Here is a 23,738-nt window from a genome sequence, read left to right on the forward strand (position 1 = left end):
GATATAGATATATATATAGCTAGAGATTGAAACTAACACAAAATGAGCACTACAACAAAAGTCTAAGTACACTAAATAATACAGGTTAAGAATCACATTTTCATTATTCTGATGATCATCAAAACCCTTGAGACTAAGTCTAATTGCAGGAAATGATATCAAAGGCATTGCTTTTATCATCTTGTCTTTGTGATTAATCCTTTTGTTATCGCTTCCATCCCATGTTATCTAAACATCACAGTTTTAATAATAAAAACCAATGGCAAATACTCATATCTGAATATCAGGTTTCCTTTCCATTTTCAGCAATTTTCACTGTTTGTAAATTAATGTTATATCCCATTTCTGGATTGGAAAAAAAATTCCCATAGCCACGGTGGTGTTCAGCTGAAACAGCTGGACACTTTGCAATTATCTTGCTGTCCCCACAATGTGCAAAGACAGACTCATGTTTTCCAGATGAAACCCAGCATAACAGTCCACTAATATGCTGTGGCACCAAGCTGAGTTTATTGTGGGATTTCTGCAAACTGTACCAGAATGATATCATTTCCTGTAAATAAGGTCTTCTATATATCATTTTGCCATCAAAAGTCTTTTGCCAAACCAGATTTTACAAGTATTATAAAACATCTGGAAAAGCAGCCACACAAAGCTTTAATCCTTTCAAAAGCAAGCAGAACAGCAGAGTTCACATTTCAAGTCCTATAAGTATTTGTTTCTTTCATTTACTGAGTTTATCCTCTTTTGCTATTAAAAAAGTCTTAAACCAAGTTCTTTGGTGCCATCTATTTGTATTTTCCCACTTTGCTCTGACCACTCTGCACGTTGAGGATGCTGCAGAAAAGCAACGATTACTGGACGTCTCTGCTGTGCTCTCCAGCCCAGGTGGTGCTGAAGCACCACCACCACCACTAACCACAGAGTGCTCTGGAGATGAGAGGAACTGAATCAATCTCTTTATGCCAGGAAACTTGGTGGCTGGAGCTGGACATTTTTAGTGTCTCCATTCGGCATGTGGAGGCAGCAAAAAAATATTCCAGCATGAAACAAAGCACTTCTCACAAAGAATAAGACCAAGAATAATTTCAGATAATGATACGCCAAAGATATTGTAACTAGTTCCTGACATCGTAATGTGGTATTGATTGCAAGATGTCATTCCTTGGTGTCCAATGATATTTCAAGCTGAAGGATTTGTTTTAGAATGTATTGTCTTAAATTAAAGAAAATGCTGCTATTTGCATGCAGAACATATCAAGGTGGTATATTGCTCATATGACCTGTATAGGCCACCAGGAGATTCTACTTTTCTTTTTGAGCTGGTTGTTCAAATTGCTTTCCTTACTGCCTCTTCCACTGACCTGGAGCTCATACTGAAACTCTTTTGTTACAACTGAAAAAAAGTTAAATCTACCATTTCTGAGGAACACATGGTGCGACTGAAGCAGCTTAGTGAAAAATGCACAGCCACAGCATGTAATTACACCCCAATATGGTGTCCATCTGAGGTGGGCAAAGGAAATTTAAAAAACCTGTAATCTTGCAAGTATTTGGAACAAGATCTTGCACCCATTCTCATTTTCTGAGCAACTTCCTCCTCCAAGGAGCCCTCTGTAAAAGGTCTCACCATCCCCAGTGCTTTCTCTAAGTGTGAGGTAGATGGAGAAAATGAGAAGACAGTGAACTAGGGAAAAGTAAAGGAAACAGCAATGTCTTCCTTTAAAGCATACCACGATAAACAGCAACTTAAGGCTACAATAAATTTCCAGTTGCTAAAAGCTCCACCAATTTTAGGCACTCTTTACCAACTGACCACAAAGAAATTAAAAAAAGTAATACAAAATCAAAATGAATCCTTAGCAATAGGGAGCAATAGCATTCATATCATTGGCATTGTTTGTTAGTGTTGTTACTGCAGGATGTGTTTGGTATAACGACATACAAGTCTTGAAACAAATTTCCCAGCAGTAGTATCCTTGTATAGACTGAATAAAGGTTATTTTCAACAGGGAGGTATCTTATAAGAAAAAACAGTAGGGGAGACCATAGAAGTGAGAGGATCCTATGGAGCTTTTTGTATTTAACAACAATCAATGGGTTTTATGGAAAATCATTGAGCAAAATGTGAGCTGCAAGCACACTACCCCATACTGATGTTATTTATAACCCTAGCCTTTAACTGCAGGAAAAGTACACTTCCATTCTATGGGGAATACATTAAAAGTATAAAGAGCAGATAAAAAGACAGAGCATTTCATGGATCACCAAGAACAAAATCCACTTAAATGAGCTTAGAGTTGGTTTCTTGGCTTTCATTGATGGAGGGCTATAAGGCATTGCCCAAGAGGAAAAAGCTGTTACCTAAGTGCGTTTGTTACCTCATGCATAAATATAGGATTGCTGTAATACACATACATATATAAAGGTATTTGCTTCTACTTTAACTCTGTCAAGACTGTATTATTATTTCTTATGATTAGGACAGATTTCGTCTTCTGCTGTGCATACATGGGTTTGTCTGGGTTTATTTCAGTAAATATTTGGGTGATAAAAGATGAATAGCTGCTGGTTTGCGAGATAGCAGGAAAGCTATTTTTTCCCCTTTTGTGTTGCCTAGGTAAATCATCATTAACATCCCCTATGTGAAGTGCTAACCACAGTAATACAGGTTTAACTTAGCAGGGATGCAGCCATGAAATATTTGTTCAGTAACCCTATCTGTAGAAAATGGCACAGTATGAAGAGGGTCAGCTGGTGCTTATTGAGCATCAGCAGGATCTCCAACTCATCTATGGAATTAAGTCTCTATGCCAGGAACATTGTTTCTCACTTGTTTAGAAAACGAGGAATAAAAAAGAAACCAAAATCACACTAAAGATACACAATAAGAACAATTTATGTATCAGATAACAACATTTAAATATCAGGTTAAATAATGCTCTAAATTTATGAGACTCAAACACAAGCACGCTCCTCACAAGCTGGATCATTATTAAGGACAAAGAAAGGAGTTTATGATGTAACTTGTTACCTGCAGATGGCAGACTGGCTATAGGCTGGGCCTTCGGTGGCGCTCAGGGCTTGGCCAACTTGAGTCTGTGTCAGGCCAAGGGACAGGCGCCGGATTTTAAAAGCTTTGGCAAATTCTCGTATTTCTTCCAGATTTACCCCATCCACTTCTCCAGTGGCTGTCTGAGGATCTGTTGAGATATTTTTTTAATCATGTCAGTTCTTTGCATAACATATCAGTGGAACAGGCTTACAGCCATTCTCATCGCCAAAACTTTAAAGTTCAATTTTTTAATACTGATGCCTTTCTCTTCTTCCCCAAAAGAAACAGACTTGCCTTGTCAGGTGTGTTCAGATTGCTAAGACGCTAACTGGGCTGCAGTTGTCTGCAGGTGGAAGATTTCCAAAGATATGCCTTTGCTGAACTCCTGACAAAGGCCAGCTCACCTTTTAGGGAGGGTGTGCCTGGGCTCCTTGCTGCCATTTATGCCTTGCAAAGTCTCCTCTGGATTGAGGAGTCATGTTCCCTGTTTTCCCTTTTTATCACATAACGCGATGGTTGGTGTTAATAAATTTATTTCCAGTCTGTGGGGAAGGCTATATATATATATGAGCTGCTTGGATTTTTAACTTGAAATCAAGTCTTTGTACTTTACCTAAAGTTAATGCCTAATAAGGAGATTCACAACTATTTCTTCCCTTTTACACAATAACCAACCTAAACTGCCACATGAATGTCCAAATAACCCAGCAAATGAACAAGCCTAAAAAAATTCTGCCTTTAAAACCTCCTTAATTTAATAATTGTCTTTTAAAATATGCCCTTCTGAGAAGCAGCCTTTCAAGCTTTCTTTTCTGCCTCCCATCAGGTCGATAATCAAGGAGCAGCAACACTGGGTTTGGATGGTAATGCTGCGCAGTTTTTTACTTTTACATTAGCCTCTCAGAAGATAATGCTTATGATGCTGTGAGAATAAATCTATCCTTCCTCTCTATAGCAGTGTACTGACACAGAAGCCTTTGTCCCTGAAAGGGCACATAATAAAGCATGTCTACCACAGAAAAGCTCCTTTGGAGCTGGATAACTCGGTCAATTTAGGACTTATCAAGGGAAATGACACAACAGCTGGAGAATGGAACTTCCACCCCTCACCCCCTCCCAAGCTACTGATCCCTGACTAAATGAAAGTGTTTGCCAAGTCAGAGACAGCATGGGACTTGGATGGTAGAAGATTTCAAAGTGTTGTGCAATCCTGCATGTAGTGAAGCCATTCTCCCAGTGAGACATCTCTATTGTTCTTCACCTCATTCCTCAGACCCCGAGGTGAAAAGTTTGCAGTACAATAACCCCTCAATTTCTATAAATGCAAGCAGTTGTCCAAGGACAGTGCTAGACTACATTACCATTCTGAACCTTATATGAGAATGGCTCCTGCTAGTATGGCTCTAGTGAGGGCTTATCAGCATTACAGTAGCAAAGCTTTTATTTTCAGGGGTTTATAAGCTTTGTGTAAAATTTCCTAGTGATGGAAACATCCTATGAAAAAATCCTTTTGTCCAGTAATAGACAGAGGGAAAAAGGTTTTCTGATATATAAATTTACCTTGTTGCTTGAGTTTAAGAAGCACAAATGGCAATAATATTTTTAATATTCTTGTGTATGCAACCAGGGACCACATGAACTATGAATACAGATAAACATGCACATAGGCTGAACCTTGTTTCAACGATACTCCACACTCAGAATCATCTCAGCTGTTCTCACTGCTGTACTTGTGGTCACCTGCACACCCATGCACTCAGTACAAAGCTAGGGTGCATATTGTTTGATTTAGGAGTAAGTGCTTTGACAGTGGCCACTGAAGTTTATAAGTAAACTAAAGTAATTGCCTTTAGAAGCATGGAATTTTCCTGCTTACACCATATCATCTATCTAGCCTACCAGTTCTGAATTTCAGAGACACAGAATGGAGCTGCAGACTTATCTGACTTTAGGTCTCTTTACTAAATATCATAAATGATACTGGCCTCAAAAACTCCCCTGAGCAAAGTACACTAAAATGGTCACTTTCCTCACCTCTCTCCTTCTGTTAATTTAAGGCTTCTGACTAAGGGTGTTAGGAATGTAACAAAGGATAATTCAGTTGCCAGAGAACTTCTACAGTAGCAAACTATGGCACCTGTAATCCTCCCCAACTCCTGTTGGGAATAAAAAGGGAAGTGAGAAAATGAATTGTAGAGAAATTATAGAGAAATTCTGCCAAGTTCTGCTGGATCTAGAATGATCTGGCATTGTTGCAACAGTGAGCATCATGGAAAGACTGTTCCTGCCTGCGGCACATGGATGAGGGAAATATTAGGCTGAGCTCTCCTTGAGATGAGAAAAAAAATCTGTGATGCCCTTCAGTAATATGGGAATATAGTATACAGTGGAATATCTGTTGAGTCCTAAAGGCTTCATTCTCTCATAGCATCCTTGGCAACAGGAAAGTACTCACAGATGGACTGAAACAATGAAATGTTTTATCTTGAACTAGCATTTGTGTGAAATTGGAATCACTTCTACTTTGGATGTGATTCAAATCCCTTTGAAATCCACAGATCTTGTCTTCTGTCACCTCCCTAAAACACAAATAGTGCTATGAAGACCATTCTATTGGCACCATCATTTGTCTGTTTTACACTAGTGCATTAAAATGTCATCAATACAGTCTTAGACTGTGTGGTCTAAACATGCATATTCATAAACATATTCAAAGAGTTATGGACTTTGTTTTAACAAGTTCTGAGCTTTCAGAACAGTTGAACATATAATGCACTTCACATTTCAGGAAGAGTAGCTTATTGAAGACAGTAAATAAGCGTTCTCTTTTTCAATTAAGTGGATATCCCAGGGAAGGCTGCCCAGTGACAACAGGTAAACAGAGAACACCAAACCCCTTGAGTGTTTGGGATCTATGGTAATGGATTTCAAGACTCCATGTTTTCATGGAGTCTGAGAAAACAGAGGCTGCCTGTGAAACTACTGGGTGCTGGAGAAAGGTCAGAGGGTTGTCTTGGATCATTTCAGAGGATATGGGTGCATATAACAAAAAGGAAGACAGCTAAAATTCCACCAGCCATCCTGGTGGATGGGGAAGACAGATGAGCGGTATGGGAGAAATTAAATTCACAGGCCCTCCTGCATAGAAATCTGGGGTTTTTTCCTACTGAAGGGAATACTTCTACCACCTTTGAATTCTTCTGAAAATCCAGTGTGAGTTTGTTGTTGAGTGAAAATATGCTGTGATTTTAATAGTTAGGGGAAAGAGCTGCTACAGAGAAATCAATGCACCCCTAAGGAGAAACCAAATTTCTGTTGCACAGAGTTCTGCCATAAGAGGGATTACAGGGGGATGATTTCCCCAGTCAGAGAGGAGGAGAAATAGCTGGCTGAGGAGGTCCAATGGAAAGTAAATTGGATAAGAAAGGCAGGACAAAACATTGATAATGGAAAATGGAGTGCAGCTCAGGGGAAAAAAAAAGAATAATAATTTGTTTATGGGAGGCATTTTAATTTCATAGTAACAGATGACAGTAAAATGAATTTGGAAGGAAGAAAGGAATGTCATGGAGACACAAGTCTCAGAGCACAAGGGGAAACCAGTGATTTCCACAAAGAGAACATACGGTGGAAAAGTTAAAGAAATGAGCAGAGGGATGCATTTCAGAAGAGGAAAATGAAATGGGAAAAAAGGGAGGAATAAAGATGTAGAATTGAATGAAGAGAAAATAAAGAAGACAAAAGAGAATACAAATAGGATTAAACAATACAAAGAAATCATACAGAAGGGACAGGAAAGTTGAGATGAATCTTGCAGTCCTTGCTTAGACAGAACTTATTTAAAAATATTTCTTATTTGGAAGTAACTCTTACGCTTTGTCTCCAAAATAATTATCACTTGTTACTTCTTAGGGATGAAGGGATGATAATGAGAGAAAAAGGAAAAGCTATAAAGAAGACAACAACATAAAGGGGGAAAAAAGACAAGAAATAAAAAAGAAAGAGAAATCAAAAATAAAAAGTAAGGAAACTTATTTGAAATTAGGAAACATGTAAAAGAAAAAAAAAAGGAAAATCATATAGAAAATATTACTAGAATGAAGACTAAAAGTAATAAATCCAAGGAACATGGGTTTATTTCATAAATAAACCTAGTACAGTTAATAGAGTTCTTATGACTTTCTCCTTGTACTTCAATAATTTCTCTGATATGAAGCAATGTCTTGTGGAAGAGTTACTCTCTTTGCAGTCAGTGTGCAGAAGCTTGCTCCAAATAATTATCTGCTGAAGTTTGGATGCTCTATGCAATTTTATTAACTGAACAAGTGGCTAAATGTGACTAGTTTTACATAAACTTTGCTATATTTAGGAACTACTTCTGGACTATAGCAAATCTCTGCCAAGGTACTCAGCTCCAGGACCTGTGCCAGAGGTCTGGACTACAGTTTTGTAAGGAATTAGGAAAGGAGAGCAATATTCCTACCTCAGGAGGAATAAAGAAATCAAAGATAGATTCAGGAGGCCACAAGTTGTTTCTTGCCCTCGTGCATAAGGACTTCTCTCAGAAACACCGACCTGTTTTGTTGTTTTTGTTGAGTTATTTCCAAATAAAAAATTGGAGTTATTTCCAAATAAGAAATATTTTAAAACAAGTTCTGTTTAAGCAAGGACTGCAAGATTCATCTCAGCTCTTCCTGTCCCTTCTGTATGATTTCTTTGTACTGTCTAATCCTATTTGTATTGTCTTTTGTCTTCTTTATTTTCTCTTCATTCAATTCTACATCTTTATTCCTCCCTTTTTTCCCATTTCATTTTCCTCTTCTGAAATGCATCCCTCTGCTCATTTCTTTAACTTTTCCACCGTATGTTCTCTTTGTGGAAACATTGCCTGTCTCATCCCACTAAAAGACTTTAAATAGACTTTCAGACACTGCATTTCAATTGTAGGCCTTTCATACAAAGGTCTGCAGCCAGTGTGGGACCTGGGTTGCTAAGAAGGCCACAGGCTTGACAGAGAGGTGCTCCTGCCCTTCAGTGATCTGTATCTGGAAACCAAAAAGATTCTGTAAAGAAGCAAAACAAGGATGACTTTCTATCTACATTCCCATATGCAGCCATGGTTTTGTGTAAATGGCTTTTCAGTCACATAAAACAATTTTCAAACTCATGAAGGTCATTTAATATTATTTGTCCAAACAGTATCTATCACTGGTTTATCACTGAGAAGGAAAAGCTATAAAGGATCCCCTCTGATTTTTCATGTTTCATTGCACAGATGGTTTGATCTTTCCTTACTAAACTGACCATATTTTCCTCTTTCTTGTAAGCTCTTTCCACATTACTAGAAGACAGTAGGTAGTTCTGTTGTGCCCTGCAACACTATTCCTGATGTGGCAGCTCAAGCAGGCTTAGGCATACAGCGCTAGCTCCAGATTGTGGTAGCTACATGCTCTCAGAAGTATGCTGGATTGCCTTTAGGGATAATTGGGATGATTGGTTTGCTTCTATCTATGTAATGTTACTATGTAAATGGCAGAAGTGAGTTGATCTGCCCCTCATGCTACTCATTCTGTTAGTCTTGAACATCAGAGACTGAATGAAGCTGGAAGCATAAACTCAAAACAGTTCCACAAGTCCTTTATTTATATTTAATGTGGAATTTTCTTCAGGAGATCCCTATCAATAACATTTTCTTTTGGAAAATTTGAGTTAACTTCCAAGTGCAGCTCCTTGGAAAAAAATGAAGCAAAAAATGCTTGCAAAAAATAAAGCTAAAAGAACATCCTTTAGAGATGCACAAATTAACATTCAGAAGTTACAAAATGCTGGAGTTACAGCATCCCACAACACAGTGTACCATAGTCTTTGAGCCCTGGATTATCAGTTCTTTTTCATGTGCCTCATTCAGTGCACAGGATGAACTGTCCTTCATTACAGACAAACTGATTGATGTATTGCCTTTTTACTTGCTCAGTGTGTGGCCCCAGACCTCTATTAAAGCTCTTCACTAAAGACATCTCCTCTTGAGCTCTTCTGGTTTCTTTAAAATCTTAATTTATTTTCTTGTGTTTCTACAAGATGAGGGTCTTCCCCTTCTCATTCACAGAGAAGTGGACAGATATTAAGGGAAGAAGCAGTTTTGGGTACCCAGTCTAGGTCAAGTAGGAAATGATTTTTTAGACTGTCTGTAAATGGTTCTTGATACAGTTCCACTATGAAAGTGCACTTAAAATTGCAACTATGAGTACCGGGTTCTTCTGTAAATTAAAGTCCGGAGTCTCAAGCTGGATATTGAGGGAGCACTTGTGAAAAATCCCTTTTAAGTGATTTGTCTGCCTTGCACTTGAGTTACATAGCCGACAGAAGGCTTCAGCTCCTCAGTCCTCTACTGCCTCAGGCAAGACCATCCTTCACTCCTCTACAGCTTCCTACCTCAAATGTTACACAAACTGGGGAACAGATTAGTCAGGTAAACCAGGGAACAACAGCACACCTGTTGTGTAAGTGATTCTGATACATCCCTAGGAAAATTCCACTGGGAATGCACTGAGAGAAGGATGAGGAAAAAAAAAAATCATGATCGCATGATTTTAATCACAACAATATATTGTTATAATGAAATACATGTTCTAAGAGTAATTGCATACAGTTGAACAAACAGCTATTTTTCAAGTATTTTCTAAGTTTGGATTGATTTATCCTGTAATCTTAAAAAAGCTCCTTCCATGTTGCCTTTATTTTAAATAAGAATGTCCAAATGAGTAGCTATTCTAGACTAGCTGTTGAAAAATACTCTGAACCAGGTATTTTACTCAATTTGCCCACATGGACTAGAGGTATATTTTATGTATTTGTAATGTAAAACCTCTTGTCTTCCTTCTACAAGCATGTCTACATGAGAAAATTTACTAGTGACAGTGCAATAGCATTATAATTATATCTATATCTATATGCAGATATTTTCATTCCAGAACAAAAGTATTCCCACTGGGAGTTACATCAGCATAATTTTACCACTATAGCTCTACTAGTAATTTCCCCATGTAAGTGATTTCTGAAATAATTTAACCAAGATTTTTTCACATCTTTCCTTGCACGACAGTTTCTCCAAGCTCCTCATAAGCTTGTATCAGTCATATATTTTTCACTACCAATATGTCATAAGCTATAGTGTTTGATTACTTAGAATATGTACATGGAGTATTATAGAAAAAGGTCATACAAATCAATTGTATTTTTGCAGATGTGCAAAAACTGTTAGTGCTTCTTATGTATACTGTCAGCCTGTGGTTTTTGCTATGTGAAGACCAAGTTAATGCTGATAAGGTAATAGCAAAGACTCTCAAATGTGCAATCTGGAAGAAAGTGCTGTTCAGGTCAGCTGTTATAATTCTAACACTGGAACTCAGTTATTTCGCTGCAGTGTGCTTCTCCCATCTCCCCATCATGTTCCAGTTCATTCTTGTTTAAGTGCTGCAAGCTTTTTTGGCAAGAAAATCTCTCACTCTGGATTTGTGCAATATTAGGCTTTGTAAAATGGTTTGCTATATCAACCAAGCAAAGAAACAAGCAGCTTAACCAAAAGTAGGACTACCTTTTTGCCAACCAAATTCTGAGAAATGTAATCCATTATATTGACTGATTCAAAAACTTCTAACTTCCAAAAAACTTAAACTACATTTCAGTTATAACAATTGCCCCCATGAGTCAACTAATGGCTGCTCCTATTTTTATGACCATTTTCAACATTGATTAAATTTCTCAAGGCATGTTTACCTTAAGCCCCATCCATGAAAACACTTAGTAATTCTCACTGGTGAGAGTCAGCTATTTTGCAATATACAATCTACTATATTTAAAAAAAAAAACAAAAGGAGGGAAAGCAGATTGGAAAACTCAGCAGCGAGGAGAACAAACAGAAGGAAGAATTAAGGAAAGCCAGGGAGCAATACTTACTGCTGACTAACTGGCCAACACTCAAAGCTGAAGAGGAGGAGGATGAGGAGGAAGAAGTGGAAGCCTGACGCACTGGGCTTTGAGACATAGATGCTTGACTGTGAGCCAAATGTAGGAGATTGGATTGTGAAGCTGCTTGTCCCACTTGCGTCTGGGAAGGCTGATGGAGCTACATGTTAAAATGTAAAAACAGGTATTTAGAAAGTGAAGCAGTAATAGGAAACTTGCAATGCACCATCACACCCATCTACTTCTGGGGAGCAAATCACATAGGAGTATTAAATACCATGGGCTTTATTCAAGTGACAATGCTGCAGCAATCTGAGGTGTTTAGAATATTGTCTAATTAGAAGGTAAATACTTTTTTTGAAATGGGTGATAAGAGACCTATGACATTTACAGCAGGATTCTGATTTATTAAATACATATCCTTACCTGTTTTCTGACTCCTGAAACCAGACTTTTGTTCCCTACATGGATTCTCATAGAAATCAGGATTGTTTCACAGAGGTCCTTTCATACTGCAGGACCAGTGCCAAGAAGAGTGGGAATGGGGAAGAGGATATAAACTGAACCAAAATCCCTTTTCTACAGGAATCAGTGATTTGTTTTATGACATCATACCTGGCAAACAAGCAAAAATCATGGGAACGGATATGTTGTCTTTGACTAAAAGACCCACAAAAACTTCTGAGCTCCATTCACATCAAGATTGTATCCACTAAGACACATGAAAAGGATAGTAAGTATGGTAGACGCAAATGATACCTGAATTGACTTTCTAAATTTTTAAAATAAATATTACAAGAGTGTAGTCTTTGTTTGTTTACTAGGGGAATGGAAAGAACCATCAATCCATTCTGCCTATAATAGGATTTCATGTGGCGTTGATATCTAGGAACATTCTCTGGTACCGATTTTCACATAAAACTCTCAGAAAATTCAAAGGGCAGTCTCTCTACAAAATAAAGGCACACAATGGACTGTACAGTTTTGAATTGGATTCTAGTAGTCCAGTACAGTCTTTTCAGAGCATAAGAATATAGTAATACAGGTCTGATACACTCTGGTGACTGCTGCTTAATATACCTTTATTTTATGTTGATTCTTGATATTGATCAAAGAAGATTGTAAACATATTCTAAAAAGGCTTCACTTCATTGCAGCTGTTATCTGCATTTTCTACAAGGGAAAAGATAAAGGCCTATGTGGCCTTACTTGAAGTCAGTAATTAAAATCTATTTCTTGAATGCCAAGGAGTATGAGGTTTTCTTTTTTGATATCTAACAAAAAAAATGACTTTAGAAAAGGAGCTACATTCATTAGTAACACTCAAATTATATGTATTATCCTCCCAGCACACACAGAAATGTCTGATGCTACATAGACAACAAATTGTATAAAACTGTAGATAAAGGTTCACTGTTCACACTGTTCACATTCAAGATGACACTTTTTGTGGAATATATATGAACTATTTTAATGACAATATTCCTGTTAGAGTCTGTTAAGAATGGAAAAAAATTCAACTTATTTCTCTACCTTCTACATGGAATAATATAACAGAAAATGAAGGAAGAAACTTTGATTTAACCTTTAATAAATATTAAAGTTATATAATTAAGTATAATTATTTTATACTATATTTATAAGTATAATTATTTTATACTTAAAATTTGTATACTTATATATAATTATTTATCTGGCCAGTTTTAGTGTATTCTGATTTCCTTGTGGATTAATAAAAAGAGCATTTTGTTATATCTAGGATTTTTTTTCTCAAGTACATTTAAAAATATAACTGGCACTTTATCAAGGGGATAACAGTTGAGAAGCTGATTAAAAAGCTTCCAGTTTTCAAATTCATGCAAGGAGTGAGCATCTTAAAAAAATTCCCTAGCAGCTGGATTTTATCTATAGAGAATTCCCAACTCAGGTAGTATTTTTATAATATCTTCTCTTAGGGAAACATCCCACTATAAGGGCTGGCCTCTTCTGAACACTGAAGAAGTGGACTGCCTGCCCATGCATCATATTCACATCACATCCAGACTGCAGCTTTCAGAAACAGGCAGGTGTTTGGTGTCTGGGTCTGTTGTCTGAGGGAATCTCTGGCAAAACTAAGGATTTCAGCACAGGCAAGGGAAGATAAGTACTGTATTTACATGAGTTAGACGCTTTCACACTATGTGGAACAGTCTAAGAGATGCTAGTGCTTATCTGCAAGGATGGAAGAACAAATGCAGCAGCTATCTTTAAAGAGAAAGATCTGCAAAATTATAGTCCAGTCAACTAAACTTCAACCATAGAAAAGTACTGAAGAAAATAATCAAACAATTTGTAAGCACTTGCAAGAAAACAAGGTAGTGACAGACAACTTGGATTGCTAGAAACAAACTGTGTCAAACCAATCTGATCTCCCTCTAAGACAGGGTAATTGGCCTTGTGGACAGGGAAAAAGCAGTAGGTGGTTTGACTTTACAAGTGTCTTGACACTCCCTCATGTGACATTCTTTATAATCTAAGGAAGCATAGTTTAGGTGAAATTGCTGCAGAATGAATGCCAAAGTATTTGGAATGCAAAACTGAGGATGAAGTATCTGTGGAAAAACGCGCACATACATGGTGCTTCACAGAAATCTGTCCTCATTCTACACTACTCAATATTTTCTTAATGACCTTGATGACGGAGCAGAGAATACCTTTACTAAATTTACATGCTGATGACATGCCGGGGGGAAATTTTGACAGGCTGGATTAGAGGATTAGGAATCAAAATGCTTCTGTGCTTTGAACATACTGGCTGCAAACCTGTGGTGTTGCAAAAGTGAAGTAAAGGCAGTTCCCGTAGCAAACCATGTTAGTGGGAGTGATGTCTGCAGTGCATGTGAAGGGCATCTTTTCTGCTGAGCTCTGGAAAGACCTCGTAGAGCGGGGTGCCACAGTTAGGTTCTAGAATGCATTAAAATCTGGACCAACTGGAGTTAAATAACTAGAATGGATGAAAGCCTGGGAGTTTACTGAGGCCTATGAAGGAACCTGTAATTAGCTGGTCATGTTTAATATAAACGAGGGAAGACCAAGTGAAATATGATACCTGATTTAAATATAGGCATAGCTAATGAAAAAAGGACATCATTATTCTGTCCTTTATTCATTTTATAATGGGCCTAGTTCTCTGGAAGGTTCAAATTAGATGTTGGGAAAAGCTATCTAATGTGGCAGTGAAACACTGGCATAGATTACTGGTGGAATCTGTGGGTTTCTATGACAGTAGTGAGGACCAAATTAACTAAAAACCGGAATAGCTACTCCACCTGTGAATAGCAGGTTGGACTGCTGAACCTTGACCTTCCACCCATAATTTTTTTAATGCTTCTACACCATTTCCCATCAGTATTTCTCAGGGACAAAGCAAATCCAACATTTTCCAGCTATGTTACAACATACAGTCACTTAACAGTTCAACCACTGAGCACTTGCACAGTAAAACTGACACCTCCAGGAAGCTCTAGAATGAGAGGGCACTCTGCATTTTTCAGCTCTGCATCAAGGCATGCACAAAGTCAAAGTCACTATGCAGCATGTACACAATATGATAGTTGAGTCTAGAAAGTGTTTGAGTCTCTGCACGTTTTGTACTGTGCATATATTTTTAAAGTAACTGGAATACCCCGAAGCTTGGCAACTTTCTTGTTGAAGGTCCAGAAATATTTAAACAAATATAAGAAATTCTCATAATTCAGCTGGGCATAAAGGAGTATGGCCAGTGATGTTTGGATTCACAGTAACCTTAGGTAAAGTTACAGCAATATACAAGAGATGTTTAGAGGCTGGTTTCTAACTCACTGCTTGCGAGGGAGAAGCGAGCAATGGGGTTGAAGAGGCTGAGGAATCACCTTAAGACCTCAGCAAAGACTGAGGGAGGATTCCATCTTTAACTCCCTACATAATTTCCAGCATACCCTCTGCTTTACAGCAGATGATGTTAAGCTGTAAATGTCCTGCTTAAAAAACAATGATTGTTATCTATGGCATGAAATTGCATTAAAATACTCTCTATTTTAATACACTATAATTTCCACTCCAGAAATAGCCTTAAGGAGAGACAACGATTAGATTATGAATTAGATTTTAGATGACAGAATCAATTTGTACTTACAATACCTGACTTTTGTCAATTTTGGACACGTATGTATGATATGAATTATATTTATGACTGTTGTGCATTTTCCATCCAAAGACAGAAGGAGGCACAGGAATTACAGAAACAGTTGCTGCATGCGCCATTCTTTGTAAATGGATATAGTAGACATGCCAGAATGATGACTGTATGGACCCATGATTCGTATCTGGCAGGAATATGTGTATGCACACTACAGCTAGAGGGATGAAGGGAATATGAGAAGGGAAAAGTGAATCATAATACTTTATAAGAATAAACTGAAAACTGCAAAGGGCTTTATTTATATTTCTTTACTGTCAACAGTGAAGGTAGTATTGACTGATAAATGCAGAGGTAAAGAATTAGGTCTGTAAGACTAAATTTTGTTCTTAAATTATGTATGTAGGGTATTCCTATGCTTGGGATGTTCTGTGTTAAAGGCCTTATGACATCAGGGATGTTGTTCTCTGCATCCAGAAAGCTGCATAAAAGTGAAAGGGTAACCAGGTATTTAAACCAGCATAAAATAAGGAAAGAGAAAGAAACTAAGTGGAAATCTAGAAAATTTTGGACAGAATATTGCCTTGTATCATAACAGAGCTGCTACTTGGTTTTACAGAGAGTCTGGACAAACAGCAAGGGCAAAATATGGACTTAATGGAAAGGAGAAGAAAAGAATGAACTTAAATTGCAGTAAGGGAAGCTAGGGTCAGGCATCAGGATGACCTTTTAGAGTGTTAAGGAAAAGTGCCTAGGTTGCCTAGGGATGTCAGGAAATCTCCATCACTGAAGATTTTAAAGAACAAGCTAGATAAACATCTGCCAAGAATGATATAGGGACAACTGATCCTGCCTGGTGGGAGGAGACGAACTACATGACCTCTTCAGGTCCTTTCCAGTGTTATTTTTCTATGATGCAGTGAAAAGGAAATCCGAGAGATGAGGAAACACAACAAATTGGAGAAGACAGAAGTGAAATCGACAAGTATAACAAAAGGGGCAGAAGAGATGAAACTAAAAGGAGTGGTACAAAGAGCAAGAAATGCATCTTAAGCAATCCCCTTCATGTTGAAGATTTTCAATTTTTTTCTGATGTCAGCTAGTTCATCCTGGGAAATATGGACATTAGCTCTTACAAAGACTAAAGTTCCTGGAAGGTCTGAAAAAATAAATATCTTGATATAAAAAGACATTCCCAAACACTTTGAAATTGCATGATAATGCCTTAAAGTAGTAGTAGTAGTAGTAGTTTAAGTGTTTCATGCTTCTATTTTTCTTGCAAATGGAGTTCTCTGATCTGTATACATTTTCTAAAATACATTTGATTTTGAGAAAGAATAATGGCATGCTGAGGACACCGCATGATTCAAGAGCACAATGGTAGATGAAGTCTGTTTTTAAACCTACTCATACTGCATGAGCAGGCATGGTGTTTCCTTAAATCTCCTAGCAATCTTCCAAACTTGGAAAGAACAAGTTAATAAACATACCCCCATCCTTCATGCCAAATCCCTTCCACAGTCAGTTGACTGTGCCAGAGTATGTCACAAATACTGTACCCCCTCACCCTAATTTAGGTTACTCAAATATGAGTTTCCAAATATGAAAGATATTTGATACCTAATAAGCATTCTCTCTCCCAGCAGAGTACAATATAGTATAGTACATATAATATAAAAGGTGTTTGTACATACTCTTAGACTGAAAGAACAGCTACCTTTGGAAACTAATGTAGAAAACATCCCTAGACTCACACTGGCTGTGTACGTACTCTGCCCAAAATGAAAACTGCTGTGGACATAACTGGGGGCAGGTTTTTGACACCATCTGCTGAAGTTCTTTCAAAGCCTTTCTATTGAATGACAACTACTTTCAAAGCACACTGTAATTGAAGGTCTTTCAACTTGTTAAATGAGTTTGGGAATATAGCTGGACATCAGTAGAAGATTTAATTCTATATGCAAATCGGGTGCATAAGTAATTTTTTTATCTCTATCAGGAAGGATATAATGTCAATATAACAACAATATTATTTGCAATACATTAATCACTAATTATAACTATAATAATGAATTATATTATAATTATATTTATCACTTAATAATGTTAATTAATAAAATTTATAATGTAAATATTACAATCGTATTATAGTAACTGTTTTAAATGTGTAAGTGCATAATTCAAAGGTAACCCTCATATTCCCACAGTGAACAGCACTGCATGCTTTCTGTGCCTCAGTTGCTTAGAATGACAGGTAATGTAGTGACATCATCCTATTCCCAATGGTTTGGCACAGTTATATCAACTCTTTTTGAGATATCCTTCTCCTACAGCTGCTGATGCCACAAAGAAAACTGGTCAGGAAAAGATGGAAGTTACAAGTCAAGTGTCATGCTGTGGCATGGAAAGTCTGATGTAGTCCCTTGTAGTAGTAAGTAGTCTAGTAATCTTGACTTTCAAAATTCTAGCAATTTATCCACAGATGAAATAGAATTATGCAATGATGACGGTAAAGGAAAAGAGAAAGAAGCAAGAAAAATTGTCACCCTCATCACTGAAAGTCATATAAGAAGCAAAAGAAAAACAAAGTCAGATTGAGACAACACAGTTTAGTGACTATATTGAAACAGAGAAAGAAGAGTGCATTTCTCATAAAACAAGACAGCATCAAAGCTATAGGAGCATTGCAGAGAGGAAATGATTGAGAGCTGGTTAGATTTAAATGGGTGAGAATAACAAGGGGTTGCATGGTGTTATGATAACAGGATGGTAGGGGGGTTGTGGCAGCTTGAGACTATAGAAAGGGAATATCTAACGTGAAATTTGGCAAGCAGATGTACAAGAATCACCACAGACCCATCTGAGAGGCATCTATGTCTTTTCAACAGCTAATCTGGAGCAGGATAGCCAATGACAACAAAGATGAGGAGCTGAAAATATAGGAAAATGCTGCCTAGTAGCTCATTTTACTGTGTTAGAATTGGCAGAAGCCCAAAGCTGTCATGCTCTAAGACATGATGAAGTATGAAAAATTCTGTCAGGCATTGTAGATACAAGACTGAGGAAAACTGGGACTACAGTCCTGACTTAATGAATCTAGTATGTAGAAAGAAAGAGCCAGGCAAAAATGAGATGGGAACCCACATTTTGTGGTACACCAGAGAACAACAGAATGTCCAGAAGTTGCTTCTGCATGGGAAAGAAAATAGTTATGTAAACACCAATTATTAGGAAAGCTGTTTAGGAAATTCCTAAACAAAAATGTGTTTGAACCCCAGTTATCATTGGCAGCTGGATTGTTCTCAGTCAATTTTGCTCACTTTGTAGAATTATTTGAAAGTCCTCAAATAGCTACCCTATCCCTCTCTCATGTCAATGGAAACAGTGGTTATTTAAGATACCTATTAGAGATTCAACCTATCAAAAAAATTCTCTATTTTGATATCTTGAGTTTTCCACTTGTTATGAGCAGAAAAGTTGTCCATTTTTTAAAAGTTGCAGAGTTAACAAGTTAAACCAATTGTTATTGTTAATAACTTCATGTTGTAATCACCTGTTGTTAATAGTTTTTCTTCAGTTACCTGTTAATGGTTAGAAATCAGCTCAATTGTCCCCCTGCTGCTTCCCAGAGGATTGTTGACACCTGAGGCTGCAGGTAGTCGGGGGAGGTGACGTCAGAGCTGGTATGCAAATGAGGAAGCCCCTCACCAAATCTTGCACTAAAAACCCCTAAAACAACGAGCCAATATGGAATTAAGAGATCTAAATGATGTCTAAAGGTGAGGAACTTAATTCCGTGTCTGCTAAGATCCTTTTTCCCTCTCACCCTAACCTAGAGGAAGTTGACTAGAAAGGGGACCTCAAATGTCAGACCGAAAAGGGGGAATTTCCTACCCTCCCATGAGGACAGAAGCCCCAGCTCTGCCTGCAGACCACCGGACACAGCTGCATCATCCTCCTCCTCTCTGCCACTCCTGGGAGCACCCGCGGTGTGGGCGCGACCCGTTGGTTCTCCCCACCTGAGCTGATTTTTTTAATAAGGGAATTAAAAGGAAAAAGATCTCCTGCCCTATTTATTTCACACTGGACATGCATATGTCTCCTTGTCTATGTCTATACAGGAAATCCAGTTAACTAGCTTACACCAGATACCTAACTCCTCTATCTTTAACTTAAGCAAGGTGCACATTTTCCTAAATTTTGTAAGACTGCAGTTCCTGGTTCAAATTCAGCTGTGCTGGTGTTAAGGTTGTGTTGTTAGTGATATGAAAGAACACCTCAAAACACATTTTTCAAATATGATAATGAATGACAATGCAGATAAATTTTTACAACAAATTCATATTTTCTCAAAAAGAATGAGCCCTTAGCCATGCAATCTATACTTTGACAAAATTCCTCTTGAGAGGCATGGAGGAAGTGCAGGAGTTCAAGTTACAAGGTAGCCTCCTATATGGGACACGGAGCTTATAAATCAAGAAACATAAAATTAGAGAATAATTTTATAATTTCTTGTTCAAGAAAGAAGACTACAAGTAGAAAGTAATGGATTTATACCAAATTTTTGAAATATTTTAGCAGCCAGCAAGGAAATATGGTGAATAATAATAAAGTGGAATCTGCAAGAAGAACATATAAATTTCTTCAGTTAGTACAGAATACCATGAAAAACTTACAAATCCTGTTTGGAGCAGGCCAGGGGAGCCTTTTGACAGGTATTGGATCAGGTCAAAGTGATTCACATCAAAAGGAATTATTTTACTGATACACATGATGATAATCAGGGAAGAAAATATATATAATGATGGATACATATGCTTATTAAGTAAAACTCTTCCATGAACAGAGATAGAAAAAAGCAGGATGTTAGGCTGTATTGAGATAATGAAAGAAAATAATGTTGAAAATAATATAATGTTATGTAAAACAGGGATGCATACTCCCTCTGACCATGGCATTCAGTTCTGATCAAAAAGTCTTGAAGAGTGTGAAAATGGCTAAGCAAAAATTATTAAAGGCAAAAACCCCCTTGTTTATGAACAGAGATAAAAAGGATACTGAATAAAAGAGGAGTGCAAACAACTGCCTGCTTTAGAAAGCCATTGCAGATTTTAGGAGAATTCTTGGTCCTCCTTATATTAACAAAATGTTGGAAAATAGTAAAATATCTGAAGTTTTACCTGAAGTTTTTTGGTGTAATTTGAAGAGGAACAATACCTACTGTGGTTTAAAGAACATAAATTAAACTTAAATTTAATTAAATTTAAAAATTATTTATACTTAAATTCAGGAAGAACAGGACTACATCAGACTTGCTTGTGTACATTGAAAAGCAACCTATTTACAGTGCAGAAAAAGAAACACTGCTTTACACTGCATGTAAGTATTCTATGAACTCATTTCCATTAGGAGATATTGAAGTTTTAGTCTGTCAAGTCTGAAAATGTTGTATGAATAAATAACACATATAGTCTCCCTAAGTAAAGCTGACTAACAACAATATCTGAGGCATTTAAGTTTTCAGTCATCAGGGAAAAAGTAAGTACCAGTATGCATTACTTAGCAACTGGAACAGTTTACAAAGGTTCAATTATTGTGACTCAGCTAACAAGCTTCAGCTCAGTATCATTGCTCTTTTTCTCTTCAGTACTCAAGATTCCAAGGAAGTGACAAGTTGAAAGCTAAACTAGGACTATCTCTAACTGGAACATTTTTACTACATTATTTATTTCCTGCATCTGTTTCTTCAAGACATGCTAAAAACTTTCCCCAAACTTGTGTTGTGATCTCTCCCCCTGCTGAAGCTTCCTTCATCAAGTTAGAAGACACCAAATACTGTGTGACCATTTTCAAAAATATTTTTAATTCCTGCTGAGCCCTCTGATTTGAAGCACGCACTCAATTCTTTTGAAAATGATATTTTAAACCTTAAGACTTAATATGCTATCATTAGCCAAATGCTAAAATTAGTCCAAGTCTCTACCCAGTCAAAAAAATAAACCCAGGATATCCTTAAACTTTGAGCAAATCTATTAACTTTCCAAATTATAAAACAATTTGTATAGCACTAGCTCAATTGTTTTTCACTGTCCATCAGTACTACTCCTATGAGGAATCAAGCTCTCATGCATCTTTTGTGCTCCCACTGAAATTCATGAGAAAATTTTCTCTGACTTCTTTCAGTAAAACCAGAAGAGCCAGTAGAGGGAGCACAAATACATAGAAGTAATTTTCTGTGGTTCCTATAAAAATGATAACCTAAAACAATATATTTTTTCATATTGTATTTACACTACATTTTTTCCCCTCCCTGATCAAAAATACTGTCTTGATTAAACTTCATGAAAGGCTGATTCAAGGTAAGGAGGTGGTGGCCCTTCTTGCAACCCCTGAGACCTCGGGACTCCATGTAAGAAAGAGGCAGAGGCTGAACACTGTGAAAATAGTATTGGCAAAATAATGTTTTCTACATCCATGGCACTGCTGGGCAGACCAGCTTAATGGAGAGCATCTTTGGCTCTGGGACATAATCTGTTCTCTGCAGACTGATATTTTTGCCAGCTGATCCCTGCACATGAGCACACAAGTACAGTACAGCAAACACAGGTTGGGCAAACAAGTGCAGTACAGCATGATGTATCTAAACAATGCTCTCTACTTTGCACCCCTGCTCATTCAGCAAGCTTCAGCTTTCAGAGTTCGTCCCTTTCTGTGAGCGCAGTGCCACGAGCTGTGCAGAAAATGTTACACTTGTGTACGCTCTCTGCCCACTGACATTACTGGCAGACTATGCCTGGAAGAAGTTGTTTTGCTGCAGGACTCAGAAGGTGAGTTGCCCTGCATGTGAGAATGTCTCAGACAATAATAGAGGTCCTTAATCCTCCTAAATTTCATGAGTTTCAAATGGGATCTCAGGATTGCTATGATTTTTGAGTGCCTCCCCCATAATGAAGGAAAAGACCTAATCCCTTCAGGGGACTGGCTCAAAAAAAACCCCCATCCCACACACCCCCAGGAAACCAAATGTGAACTGCTGAGTTTCATATTTTATTGTCAGGCTTTCCTGTGGTGGAGAACATGCAGCCTGCCCTCAGATCCATCCAGCTTTGTTTGAAACAGTGTATATGCAACCATTGCAAAAGCATTTGCCAGTAGTGCAAGTACACTACCGTTAAAGAAAATAGAGTTAGGTAAATGATAAATGCTTTGAAAAATGCTCATGCTACATACTACAGAGGATAGGATGGGCAAAAAATAGGTAACCAATGAAATATTTTCAAAACAAACAAAAAAGTGGTGTTAGAGATCCATTGGTTGTCTACTTCTAAATTTGATAAAATTTAGATAAAATAATCAGTTTGGAATTCAGGTGGCCTGGGATACTCAGCAAGATACAAGAAGATGCTCTGTGCCTGGAGGTGTCAGCAGGAATGGCAAAGCACTACTAGCAGTAGGAATGCTAAGCTGAACATTTAAGTGAGAGATATTTTTTAAGTACCTCTTTGGTAATCACATTTGATGTGTTTTCTGTCCTCAATTTTCCCTCTTTCAGAGATAAAAGGTAGGACTACAATTCATGCGCTACAGATGTAGGCATAACTAATGGATTTGACTCTGGAGTGCTATAAGAAGAGCTGCAGAAGTGATTTTTGGACCTCAGTGTGGTCACTGGATCCATCCTTGTCTGTCAACTACTTGCAACCTTACACTGAGTAATAATTTCTACAGAATACTTTCTGTCCATGCAATTATATATAATCATATCTGATTTTCCAGTGAGAAAATCCAATAAGATTTTATATTTTCCCTTGTTTTCCCTGCATGTTCCAAATAATTTCAAGCCTCAGTCTATTAGCTGACCACTAACTAAGGAACTGAACTTTACAGGCCAGATGGATCTCCTCTGGCTCATATTCCTACTGCATTTTCATTGCAGAAAACATCTCAGTTGGTCCTATACTGACCTTGAAAAGAAAAGAAAAAGAATAAGTGGATAATCCTTTAACATATAAATAAATTATAGAATAAGACATTATTATTACTACATATATAGTATGCAGTAATACATTATGCAGGACAGAATTAATTTTTGTTATTAAAAATGGTAAAGAAGCAGGGGTTTTTAGAGAGGCCATGAGAGTGTCCATGAGGAGCAGAAAATTTCTGTGTCTGTTTGGGTAATCATTCAGGCTACAGACAATTTACCTGCTGGCCTGGTTTGAGCGGCGATAGTGTTATTCCCTGGGTATTGATCACTGGGAGTATCTGGTTGCCGATGACAGTGGCGATGATCTGACCCTGGGCATTGGTCAATAACTGTGGAGTTATCGGCTGCACCTGAAGTCCCTGAGCTCCACCTGCCGCCTGGCTGGACGGGACTGGATTAGGCATCAGTGGGATTGTTCCAATAATCTGGAAGAAACAACACAGGGAGAATGCACGCATGCCACATATACTTGCCACATGTAATTCCTTATATTCTGCATGTTGAATCAAACGTAGGTGATTAAGCACAGAGAGACTGGTAAGACAGGCTGAGGGTGGCAAAGAGTCATTCCTTCA

At 37.6% G+C, this 23,738-nt stretch overlaps 1 protein-coding gene and 1 long non-coding RNA gene across 3 annotated transcripts in view; one reads left to right on the forward strand and one right to left on the reverse strand.

The window, feature by feature from the left end:
- Positions 1-23,738, reverse strand: part of POU6F2 (POU class 6 homeobox 2) — a 251,731-nt gene that overhangs the window by 4,007 nt on the left and 223,986 nt on the right. For both annotated transcript variants that reach the window (XM_064420667.1, XM_064420662.1), the window contains exons 6-8: positions 23,382-23,588; positions 11,012-11,180; positions 3,035-3,203 (exon numbers count right to left, since the gene is read on the reverse strand). In XM_064420667.1, coding sequence (XP_064276737.1) covers positions 3,035-3,203; positions 11,012-11,180; positions 23,382-23,588 — 545 coding nt within the window. The remainder of the gene's footprint in view (positions 1-3,034; positions 3,204-11,011; positions 11,181-23,381; positions 23,589-23,738) is intronic.
- Positions 18,855-21,989, forward strand: LOC135300807 (uncharacterized). Its single transcript, XR_010362586.1, has 3 exons — positions 18,855-18,955; positions 20,467-20,555; positions 21,856-21,989. It is a non-coding gene; the product is annotated as an uncharacterized LOC135300807 (long non-coding RNA).

The sequence above is a fragment of the Passer domesticus genome, chromosome 1 (genome assembly GCF_036417665.1).
Source record: "Passer domesticus isolate bPasDom1 chromosome 1, bPasDom1.hap1, whole genome shotgun sequence".
Classification (NCBI taxonomy): Eukaryota; Metazoa; Chordata; class Aves; order Passeriformes; family Passeridae; genus Passer; species Passer domesticus.